General features: G+C 33.2%; 1 protein-coding gene across 2 annotated transcripts in view; it reads right to left on the reverse strand.

The window, feature by feature from the left end:
• The window catches only part of LOC150104968 (inactive dipeptidyl peptidase 10-like), a 507,986-nt gene that overhangs the window by 177,236 nt on the left and 317,464 nt on the right, over positions 1 to 13,286 (reverse strand). Inside the window, exon 1 of one of the 2 annotated variants that reach the window (XM_090395439.1) lies at positions 11,955 to 12,160. The exons of the other annotated variant lie outside the window; for it this stretch is intronic. Within the exon in view, the coding sequence (XP_090251565.1) occupies positions 11,955 to 12,002 (48 nt within the window). The 5' untranslated portion in view covers positions 12,003 to 12,160. Of the gene's footprint in view, positions 1 to 11,954; positions 12,161 to 13,286 lie in introns of those variants that run through there. 2 annotated transcript variants of the gene reach the window in all.

Here is a 13,286-nt window from a genome sequence, read left to right on the forward strand (position 1 = left end):
ACTATCACCGTAGATGCTGTAACGATTTGCATGCAGACTGATAGAACAGAATGGTAGCCGCGTTAAATAACATGGCCTACTGCCATGTTATTTAGCGCTGTTTACAGTGTTTAGGGACATTATTAAATTGGGACATTATTAAATATGAATATGTGGGGCTCCCACCACTTAATGCGAGAGAGCAATTGTAAATACTGAAGTAGTTTATGGACGTTTTTGAGGACACGCAGAATGCGAAATAACTATGTCCTATGCCACATCACAAAAGCTGCGCATCTGTAGTGAATATACAACGGAGCAGTCCGCAGCAACACATCATCGCTCTTTAGTCAAAAGTCCCAGTTTTTCTACTCTCACCCCTACGCTCACGCGTTTGAAAGCAGCATGGCCCTATTCATCATCTTCAGCATATTCTACTAACACAATGGAACTGAATTTCACAGTAATATACTAGAAAGCCAATGGCTTAAACGGGGTTTTAATCCATACTTCAGTTCAAATATTCAGTTTGTATAGTGACGCTTAATGAGAGATTGTAGATATGTGATTTAAATTGTCAAAGTATTGAAAAATCGAGTCAGTAATTTCCCATCTAAATTCATGTCTTGCATAAGTCATAAAATAGATTAGAAACAGATGTGTAAATACTCTATGTTGCTGCACTGGTTTCTATAAAAGTTGACATGAATCCAAGAAAATTACGATAAAATAAGTAACTAAAAAGAACATTCGACGGATATGCCGTGCTCAATGATCATCGGGAACATCCAAAAATTTAATGATGTGTGCATATCTGAGTGGAGGGTTGGATGATAAGGAGTACAATTTAGCACGCAGACTTCCTACCAGCATTCCTTGGCAGAAGGAGTCTGTTTTTTTTTTTTTTTTTTCACTTTAATCATTTATTTTAGTCCTCGAAAGTTCCTAAAATTTCTTAGAAAATCCTCTAAACAAGGTGCCCTATATTTCTGTAATCATTTCTTCTGACACGACATTACAAAAATCAATTCTTAGATGTTTATCAGTATGGCACATCTAGAAGGCCGTCTAATACAAAAAAGTGAAAATAAATATTTAAATACTTGACATAATAAAATTTGCAGAGTTCATGAATTCGCTATGAAAATTGTTATAAACAACACGTCTAAACTTTCTCAAATTTCATTAAAATTTAAACATGACCTTTATTTTAAATGTAATAAAGTACAATATTGCTTATATTGGAGTGGCATATATAAGTAGATAGATAAATTTCATAAATGTGATTTCGGGATTGAACTATTTTTTGCATATACATGGATATAATTGGAATATAAAGAAAAAAAAGGAGCTTGTATGGCCACTTGATCAAGTTAAAACATTTCGGCAATTTTTTTTCGAATATGATAATACATCACTCCACCGTTTTTTTTTTTTTTTGGTAGAAAACTGTATTATCAATTAATCACACATCGAATAAGAATCAGACTTTTTATGAGCTTACTATTGATATTACTTAAAGAAAATTCTTGCGTTCAACTTTTAATATTATTGGACTTATTGAGAATTGATTAAGAAGAGATCTTTGCCAAGTTCTGAGGTCGGAAGAGGATGATGATGATGATATTTTATTAGGTTTATTATTTAAAATTTGTATTTTATTGGACTGATTACTGAAAATACGTTAACTGCATTTTGCTTTACTTTGTGAGTTCAAATCTATGTTGTAAGGAACCTTTATAATGGTATGTTTTATTATTTGGATTTACAGCCGAGGCAACTCAGACTATGAGGCCCCTGTATTATGTATGTTAATTGTGTGTTCAGCTTTGCATAATGATAAACCCGAGTTTCCGGGAGTGAAAATGCTTCCGCCTCAGTATAAGACCAGCTAACTCACTTTATAATGGATTTCCAAGTAAAAGTCGATCAGCCAGTCTGGTAGCGTTTTTTTCTTCCGGAAGGACTCCTTGGAGTCGCTCGTAATAATAATAATAATTTATTATTATTATTATTATTATTATTATTATTATTATTATTATTAATAAAGATCGGTTTGTTTGGGGTTTTTTTTTTTTTTTTTTTTTTTTTGCTCAGGGAATGGACAAAAACGACCAGAAGACCAGACCGGACGTTATTTGTTGCTTTGACGCCATAATTCCAACGAATCTTTTATTTTTTCGCGGATAATGCACTGAATTGTGAAATTCGTCTTCCACATTTTAAACAAGAAGTAATTGACCTATATATTAAGGATTAGATAGTCCAGATAGTCCATTCTCTCTCTCTCTCTCTCTCTCTCTCTCTCTCTCTCTCTCGTATGGGCAATTTGATTTTTTTTTGATTTTTGATTTTGCTGTCGAGATCGAAAACAGGCCCCAATAATGAAAAGCTGTTTAATGGATAAGTAAAAAAAATTATCTTATAGCTTTGGTTATAGTTACAAACTGGAGGAACTTTTCTTAAGCTTTTCTTTAGCCTGTTCTCGAGTTATATGCAGGTAAGCAGGGTTTGTTTATTACAAAAACCTTACTTACATCAACGTTTAACCTTGGAACTTAGAAAAAACTGTCTGTGCAACTCACGTGATTTCGCACAATAACATCCACTTTACTTATGTACTTTTACATTGCCAAAATCAGGCCTTATGGCTCTTTCTTTTAGCAATTATTTTTACACACAGACCGAAAGTTCGCTTACGAAAAATACATTTCTTTGACATTTCAATTTCCTTAGTACTGAACGAGAGTTTTTGCTCTCTTAAGGTTTCTGCCTGGTCTCTGAAGAGAACTGACTAGTTCGAAACAGCTGCCAGGCTAGTGAAACCCTAAAAAATTCACTAATAAAAGGTGAATATATGGACGCTTGAGCAGCGCCCATGTCTTTTAAGTAGTGCAAGCTAAGGCAACTTGCGGATGCCGAGGATTGTATTCTCGTAAGCTTTCAGATCAACTTACGAAACTTTCATAGTTTCTATACGCATTCGGCTTTGAAATAATGTTGGATCTAGTATCCACTTTGCCTATGTATGTTATTTATTTCACTTTTTTATTTAAGGAAAGAATTATATTTTAAATTTGAATTATCAACACATAGCAACGCGTGGTTTTGTAAATTTTAATCCAGAAAATTACACAAAGGAGGATATTGTCCCGAAAATATTGTCTTTCTAAATTAGTCCGTTCTACAAAAAAAAAAAAAAAAAGTTGTTGGTCCTGATCCAACTTAACAACGGAGTAGATTCTTCCTTAATGGATCTTTCCTCCGTCTTGAATGGAACAGACCATCGAATGAAATGCAATATGTACATATTTGCGGTTTCTAGAAATTGTGGCAGGTTGTAAACATTAGGCTTCTTTAGTGAGATCAACTTCTCTCACTATAGTAAAACACTGTCGTAGATTATGTCATTGTGCACATGAAGAACACAAGCACGAAACCAATAGTTTGTAAATATATGCACACGCTTTTTTTACGGTTGGGTGTGCCATAAAATGGTACTTAGGCATGCGAAAACTTTCACATATATAATATGCTTCACTTAATTTGCAATCTTCATTATCATTTTCATACATTCAAGTCCAAGTGATTAAAAAAAACATCTATCCATGTTGATTTATCTCAGAAAGAAAGAAAAAAAAAGGAACCCGTTTGGAAAAATCTTTCCATTTTTCAAGCTTTAATTTAGTAGAAGGCAAGAATTCTCATCCACGTATAACACTTGATGAGTCATTTTAACTACAGTAATCAGAAGCAACTGGTATTGACTAGATATATCCTAAGTCTGACGCTAATTAGTTAGTTGAAAGTTTACAAAAAAAAAAAAAAACATATAATATGTGATACCTAAACTTCATTATTATTTGAATAGCTTAACAGGTATCTGATCCGAACACCTCTATAAAAATATTTTTAATAAATAAAATAAATAATAAATCTTTTACTTTATTTATTTATGGAAAAACACCCCCCAAAGCCACCTCTTAATGAGATCATTTAACATATTTTAGTTCAAAATTCATTATAAATGTCCTCTCTTATTATGATGGAATCAATCCCATATCTTTCTAATCAAGAGGAATCATCGGTATCGACTGCGCTATAGAGGCTAAAAAAAATGCGTCAAGTATTCATCGAAAATCGTGCTATTATTCAACTCGTCCTCCCATTAGTATTGCTAAAGCAACAGTTCACTTCACATACAAATATTTCTATGTTCGCAAAGGATGGAATTTGTAAAGCACAAAAATAGCTAAACATGAATCATCAAAATATTGTGTGTGGCCTAGTTCAGAAAAATCAACATAACAGATGTAATAATAATAATAAAGACGCACAAGTGCACCGCACCACATCAAATAGAATACGAAATAAAACAGTAAAAAAATGATGATGCTAGCCAAAAAGCAGCTATGGCCAACCGCCAGAAACTGTCGTGTGTACGTATTCTAAGCAGTCATCACCAGTTGCTAAGTCTGATTCTGTATTTAATATTTCGACCACAGCATTTGTTTGGGAAAACACGTTAGAGTGAGTGAGAGAGAGAGAGAGAGAGAGAGAGAGAGAGAGAGAGAGAGAGAGAGAGTAAACATCATTTGTCATTTGTTCCGTTCCACTGCTTTTCGACCATTTCTCACTAGATACAGATATATCACGTGAAAGGTGGGTTTAATCAGAATTCACCACGCAATTCTCATCGGAAATACCTCTAGAAAAGAAAGTATTATCATTCTGAAATATAAATCTTTATTTCTCTTCCGGGAATCTTTATACCTTAGTTATATAACAATCAAAGCTTCACGTTGTGAACAGATGATCTTACAAACCGTACGATCACATGAATTTCTCTTTTCTAAACTAGAATAATTTTACCTCCTCTGAATTCTATTGCAGCTGCTTTGAAATGCAAACCAAAAGCAAAAGCAAAAAATAAATCGAAAATCATAATCAAGATTTCTGAATTAAACGTATATTAAGAGATGAAATATCACGAAGAAAATATAAAAATAAAAACGGTGTCATTTAAAACTCTGAGGGAACCCAATAAAGTCGTGTTCTCAGTAAGCTATTTCCTTTCGAATCCAATTTGAAGACCGTTTTCTTCCATCATTAAACCCATTCGTTTCCAGAAGGCGAAGTTCCCTTTGGGGAATATGGATAACAAACAGGGCAAAGAGCAATTTCTTCTCAAGCAAAGGGCCACATCTAGCGCATGTCTACAATATTTATTGAGCTGTAAACATGTAGGGTTGGTGAATAGATAATCCAGTGGTGCCTGGTTTTGGGTGTTAAAAGCAATGAATGGCAGCAATAGGGAAAGAAAAACCACATTACGAAGTTTATGTGACTCGTTCAAGGCTATAAACAACTTCCTAAATGCATGCCGAAGGAACGCTATATGTACATGATTCTCAATGCGGCAAGATACAAATATTTGGTCATGCAAAGTTAATGCTGCCGCCAAAGAGTTCGAGTATACCCGTATAATATGAACAGTGTATACGAAAGTTTCGAATAAAAAACATTTATGGTTTTCTAAAGCAGACAGAAATGTGCAGAAGAGATTTGTGCATAGAACGCCATACAAATGATCAAGCTGAATGTGAACCTGAAGGTAATTCGAAAACAAATTAATAATCCAAGATAATCTTAGTAAAGCGTCTTCACTTACTTCTTAACAAAGTGGCCTGTTCAGACTTCGACTAATGGAAGAGTTTCACTACTGGGGGGGGGGGTCTAAGACTAGTGATAATCATCGATATTTTATCACAGCAGCCAATCATACAATCAAACATTTGAGCACATGAAGTATGAGAACATCCTAGAGTCTAACGCCAAATCCATCACCATCACCACATCAGAGACCAGGAATCTTCGCTTACCACAACCTCAGCATCATTTCGAATACGCTATAGATTTCTAACCTTTCTGCAGGAATTATCACCGAGATCACCGAAATCAGATTCTCTCTCTCTCTCTCTCTCTCATCTGAATATATGAACATCTGATACACTATAAGTATAGAATAACACGTAGGCCACAGTGAATAACATTTTTATTATGTAAATATTAGGCAGTCCTACGTATAAAATATCAAGATTTCTGTTTAACCAACGAGGGGGCTCAATCTCATTGGCTACTCAGCTTCTTTGATAAACAAATTCCACAGAATTTCACACAAGAATAAAAGACATTAAACTAGAAGATACAGGCATGTTAGTAAGCTTTGACATTGTCTCTCTCGCTCTTCACTAATATCCCTTACAAAGAAACAATAGAATTTTTAACACAAAAATTTCCATCGGACACAGTAAAATCATTCATATTTGCAATTACATCAGGTTACTTCACATGGAAAGATAAAATATATAATCTTAATGAGCAATGGGCCCACCCTTATCACTTAACTTAGCCAACTTTTTTCTTGAACATCTAGAAGAAAAAAGTTTGCTTCTGACCTAAAACCAACAATTTGGCTACGCTACGTTGATGACGTCTTTGGAGTTCTGGTTCTGTGTGACTTCATGATTTCATTTAATGATTTTTTCAAGTTCGCATCAGAAAAAGAATCATTGAAAGCTATTTCCTTTCTTGATGTACACATGCGTAAGCAAGATGAATTCATTTCCACTTCTGTCTACCGAAAAACCAACTTTTTCAGGTTGTTATATCCACAATAGATCAGCTCACTGTCCATCTCAAAACTATGGCATCATAAAATCCCTAGTTTCTAGACCACACAAGATTTGTTCTTCTAAAATAAGAATTGGAAATTGTCAAGAAAACCACTCGCCTACAAATCAACCCAGACAAGCAGAATCCCACAAAACTATTCCATATATTAAAGGCATCTCTGAACGTGTGCCAAAAATTATGAGAAAATATCAACTCACTGCTACTTACTAGTCCCACAACCAAATTCGCAACTTGCTACCTTCTCCAAAAGTCAAACTCTCACCAATGATGCGTGCTACCTGGCGTATACGATGTACCATATTCGTGTAACTTGTCTTACTATGGACAAACAGGAAGATCTATAAATAAATATTTCTGAACATCAAGACCACATCCATCTTATCAAACCTCGTAAATCTGGCCTCCTTGCACAGCATGGAATTGAAAAGGCTAATCACAGAATTCAATGGCAAAACACTTGGCTGCTACATAGATCCGTATATAAAGATGAACGTTTATATAAAGTGCTGAAGCCTTACTTCCTAGACCGATTCTTAATCGGAATGACTGTCTCACTATTTCAAAAGTTTGGGAAATTATTATCCTCAATTGCATTAAATAAATTTATCTGTTATATTTTAATTACGTAGTTTTAATTTCAGCGCATTAGGTTTAATCCATGAACACACGACTGTATACGTAGAGGAATCCAATTTAAGCATGCGCGCTGCTACTGTTTTTGAATTCAATTCCTATTGTTCTTCGATCATTGTACTGATGATGTCTTATGAGATATAAGACGAAATATTTACATAATAAAACGGTTATTTACTGTAGTATACGTGTTATTCTATAGTTATGGATACTCCACATGTTTCACTATATAAGAAAATCTCCTATGTCCTCTGCCTCCCTCAGTCTTCTCAAAAGAAGTTCAGTTTCTAAATTGAGTAGAAAGTGTGGCTGAACTTCTTTGTGATGTCACAAGGGGAATGAATTACATAGAGAGAGAGAGAGAGAGAGAGAGAGAGAGAGATTAGTTATTGAACTAACTGTTCACTTCTGCATATGCATAAAATTTTTCAGGAAGCTTCTAGGTACACCACGACAGATGTGAAGTGTAATACCATACGGCATTTCATGGCAACGTGTAAACACATTAGGATATGGGTTTCACTCATCAATATTATTCACATTAACAGTATACTCCAAATGGATTATTTTGCAAAATCTATATACAAAAGTTTTGGCATAGAGATAAAAAACGAAACGAAAAAAGAAATACTAAGTGGAGAATCTAGAAAGCTAAATCATTTAAAATTAGTTCAAAGGCGGATTTAAAACTATTCGCTTATTATTTAATAGAAATCTGAGAATGCGAGTATCTAAGAATTACTTGCAATTCCACCTCATATTTATTCATATTATAGATTAATCTTTGTGGAACACATCAATAGATGTTACATAAAGTATGAAGTGTGAAAATAGTGTAGAATAACGGAATAAAGATGAGTATCAAGCTAAGAGTTTTGGCATAGATGAACAGCGATATGCATCGATCACTTGATAGAATCTAAATAGGTTCATGTCGGGATTCTATAAAACTCTGGGAAAGTTTAGTATGCATTAGTATAGAGAAAACGTGCAGGCAAATGCCACAAAACACGCTTTTTAAAACGTGCAGGCAAATTATCTCAATAATGATTTTATTTTGATGGGAAATGTAATACTATACAGTTCAAACTATGAACATGAAATCAATGTGCAAGAAGAGAGAATTCATAACTTTTTCTGATAAGTATTCTTTATGATGGAAAAATGGTTAATCGAATTTATTTTCAAGGTTTTAATTTAGCTAATATAAACCTAATATATTAAAATGTATTTTTTAACAAGCAAAACATTTTCCAACAAAAAAAAACACTATTTTATTCCAACGGACTGTGCCTTCTTGACTTTATTGAAGAAGGAAGCGATATGGTACAGATTTCGGTGGACTGTTCATTTTATCTAGTGCTTAAAACCGTATACATTCCTACATTCCTTTAGCTATTATTTTATTCAAATCCATAGTCGTTACACTGACAAAATGAGGTAGCTTGATTTCTCATTTATGGCATTCGTTACGTTGTTCCAAGATCCATTAAAATAAAGTGAAACCCCACTGAATAAGGTAAGTGCAATGCTGACAACTTCACGGACACGGTCTCTTGTGCACTGATATTTTGCAAATGAGTCTAGTGAATGTAGGTTAATTACCAGTGACATTCCGATGAACAAGCATGCTTCATATGAGATAAGGTATTAGCATGTAGCATACAATGTTCCTACCTACATTCATAAAGGAGTAAGAATTTCGCGATATTGTACCTTCTCAACTGGAAATAATTAACTGCCAACACCGATTCTCAAGTACCCTCACGAGTAGTTTATGTTCGCGAGACTGAACGCAGTCTTGTAGACGTAAACTACAGATGGGAGTTTTCCCGGTTTCGATACAAAGAAGGCAAAGATGCGTGTATAAAAGAAAGAGTTGCTGCCGCGCTAATGTTCTGAATGTTTTATCTGTTTTACTTTTATCAGTAAATTGAATAAAGCGGTGGTTCTTTTTAAAGATTTAAAAAAAAAAATCCTTAAAAACGTCCACCGCTCTTTACGTTCTAAAAACACCAGCGCTAGTTTAGAAGGGGAAAAAAAAGAAATATTAAAAATATTTCTAAACATAAAAATCAAATTAAAGCGCCCTCATCACACGCTACGGTAAATTACGGAAGCTCTTATGAAGGTTATTTGCAGGCATACACAAAGCAAAATTTAACCACCAAGTAAGTCTTAGAGGGAGGCGGGAAAAAAAAAAATCGTCTGCCAATATTGACCAACCAGAATGCATCGCGACTTTTAGTAATATTGATAGAATGTGAAATGCCAAAAGTTTTGCGATATCGAAAGAAAGTGATGTACGAAACTAGTTCGGCAATATTGACACATAAAAACAGGCAATAAATCAGTTTCATCGAACCAACGCACGGAGATAGTGGCAGATGAACAAAAATTTCATCTTTATCGCGGCCTATCGTTAACGAAGCTTTATACTTGTTTCTTGAACACATATCAATAGTTCGCTCTGCTTGGAAGGACACGCATTTGAAAGCGTCATAAAATAGAACATAACCACAACTTTCGTATTCCTATGTTCAAGAGAAGTACAGAAATACGACCAATACTTGGCTCGATTTTATTGTGTCCACAAGATAGGATAAAATGTCGAAAATTCGATTCGCACAGTGAAAAGCTATGGTTCGAAAAACTCTAGTTTCAATCGAATCACTATTGCCAACAGATAAATGGTGTGTGCTCGATGACACCATAACTTTTCAAAAATGGCCATTCTTTTTTTATAGACTGATGAAGTTGTTTTATCACCTAGCCCTAAAAAACGGAGGAATAGCCAGTTCTAACGCTCGAAGGGAAGCAAGATATTCTAAATTTATGACCTTCCTGTGCTTTCTGAAACTTTATTTTCAGAAAGAACTTGGATGAGATACTTGAATACCAAATCTTCTTAACAGTGTGAGCTCGAGGGTGAATTACAAAGGCTACATCGGAAATCTGAAACTTTATTTTATTTTATACTGTATAATGTTAGTTTTATGGAGCTATTTGGTTATAGTGTTTGGAAAGCGTTTCAAGTTGCTACTAGCCAAAGCACACATAACAGCTTTTATAATCAGAATCGGTGCCACGGAGAAATTTAGCAGGGGGATGAAGGTCATTGTGTGTTTTCCTGTTGTATAACAGCATATTCCCATAAAATATTCAGCAGCCAAATTTGTAAATAAAACTAGAGTTGAATTTAAATGGAGAACAATATTTGTTTCTAAAAAATTAAGAAACTTCTAATTTTGGAATATGTTCAGCTTATTTGGAATTTTCTTACAGACAGCTAAGGTGCTATACCTGTCATTTGCTGGTGTTATCAAAACGGTTTTTTCTATTTTGAGGAAGAAAAACCTTCCACCGTCTGAGACCAGTAAGCTCAGTCTCGGCTGAAAAGTCCAATTTTTGAATAAAGATGAAGTTGAGATCGTCCAAATAATGTTTATGTTACTCCATGGTTTCTATACCCAAAATATTATTCTGTATGAAATTTCAATAATTTTATTCAATTCTTTGAAGTCAATATTTTTATTATTTTCCCTATCTTATACCTAAAGTAAATATTTTTGTGTAGCTTTTGATACATTCAGAATAATTATCTGGATGCTTATTATCGAATTCTAAACGCTAGACAATAGTTTATAGAGAAAGATTTTGGAGTTTGCATAATTTTTAAATGTAAACTTTTGTTTACATTTTTGCATGTTATAAAATTAAACTTCGTCAAATTTTTCATAACTATAAATGATAGCACACACACACACACACACACACACACACACACACACACACACAAAAAAAACTTAACCTTGTTGCTTCATGTAGAAATAGGCTTCGTGACGGCAGGATGCCAAAAGTATGAAAAGAGAGGAGAAAGACAGACAAGACGACTAATTCAAAACAATTTAGAAGCTTGTTTGGTAAGTTACTTTTCGCGAATGATATTTATATATCGTATCCTTTAACATATACAATAATAAAGCAAATTAATGCTGTGTCAGTCTATTATAACATGTCAAACGTCGCAAATATATCGGCTTATCCATTCAGTAAAATTACTAAACCAAACGACTGCAGGCCTGCCAGTTCTTTAATATTTATTATAAAAATGCAACTTGTAATGTACAAGAGAAAAGACTTAATTTTTATTTACTTCCTAAGTTTGTTTAATACTATGATGGTAAAGCAAATTAAATGGTGAAAAGAAAACAGTGAGTTTAAGTAGATTATTTTAGTGACTAATGGTTTAAAAGGATTTGAGAGATTTAAATAGCTTAACATTATGCATTTTAAGAAGTAAAATTAAAACTAAATAGAGAACCCAGATATCAAAATTTTAATTATTGAATTAATCTTTAAAACAGGAACTATAAAACCGCCATTAAAAACTGTCTTTATGAGAAATTAAGTACTAAAAAACTACAAAGTGCTTATAGAAATTTTCAGATGATACTTGACGATATAAATATAGTTAACAATTCAGTTAGTATTCGGAGTTACTGTGGCATATATCAGAATTTGAAAGTGATGTGCAATGATGTTATGCTTTAGCTAACAGTACAACTATGTATTATACATATATATAGTTTGAATAATAAATTACTTGATAATTAAAATTTTTGAAGATGATTTTACATTCTTACCGATAGATCCTTTTCTTGAGCACCTGACGTCTTCGTTTCGGAAGTCATGGTGAAAACTGGTTTGACTGCAACGTACCAATAATAGGGAACACAATCTGTAAAAATCGCGTAACAACCGGCGAAGAAAACTGTGCGAGAGCAACACAAAGCCCACTGAAACAGCTGCAAGCGCGGCACTTATAAGCTAAATAACCACTACTTCATAGTGTACCTCACCTAGCTACACACTCCGCATACCTCATTTCTCTCAAGGTTCCATTTTAGAGGAAGAGTAGCTAGCGAATAGCGCACAAGTCTGTTTAGCTATGATCTTGGATATCGATGAAGCTTTAAGAGTTGCCTGTTTGGTGGAGCTGCAATCGGCGATGCAAATAATTCTTCGCTAGTGATAAATTTCAGTATTGTCATTTGCCACTGTTTACTAAATGCCATAAAAATTATGTAGATATATCGATCAAAAATAGTTTAATTTTTCATTTAAGAAGTAATTCTGTTAAATTAAACGCTTTCAGTTCAGAATCTTTCAAAATGTTGCTGACATAAACCCACTTTAGCGTGTGCACGTTTAAACTGAGCGGAATCAGAGAAAAATTATATTGATCGAGCAAATTAAAGTTACTATATGGAAATAAGTTCCAACATTTCTTCATTGCAATCTATAATCAATGAGAATACAGTTTTTTTTTAATTCAGCTTATTTTTTAAATCTTTGCTTGTTTTTTGATAATTTTATATTTGTGTGTTGTTTGTTTGTGCTTTTGTTATTTGTTTCCTTTACGTTACAAAAAAACTTGCCTAATAATAAAATGACCACAATTTCGGATTTTTTTATTTTTTTCGGTGAAATAGCTATGCGGCAAACTCTGTAAATATCACGTATATAAGAATTAGTACAATTTATTATATACAAAATAATAAGATTCCTTTTTAGAGGAAATGTAAATATATATATATATATATATATATATATATATTATATGTATGAATATATTTTAAATAATGAAATGAAATGTATATATATATATGTATATATACTTTTAAATTCCAAATTCACAATTTAATTAAATTATAAATATTAAGTTATACTAATAGTTTTTTTTTGTCATATCTTTTTAGGATATGTAAATTGCTTACACAAAGTTTATTTTTTTTAACGTTCATTTAATTGAAAAGTATCATATATTTTCAAAATATATGAGTTTAAATATGCTTTAATAGCTTTTAACAATTCGTAATTTCTATTTTAAAACATTTCCGATAACAAAGTAATGTACAACATGCCTGCTATAGTGATCAACTTGTTATTAATGGCATCATCATTGCTTTTTACTC

Source organism: Typopeltis vanoorti, chromosome 7 (assembly GCF_054136105.1).
Source record: "Typopeltis vanoorti isolate ZY-2024b chromosome 7, IOZ_Tvanoo_1.0, whole genome shotgun sequence".
NCBI lineage: Eukaryota > Metazoa > Arthropoda > Arachnida > Uropygi > Thelyphonidae > Typopeltis > Typopeltis vanoorti.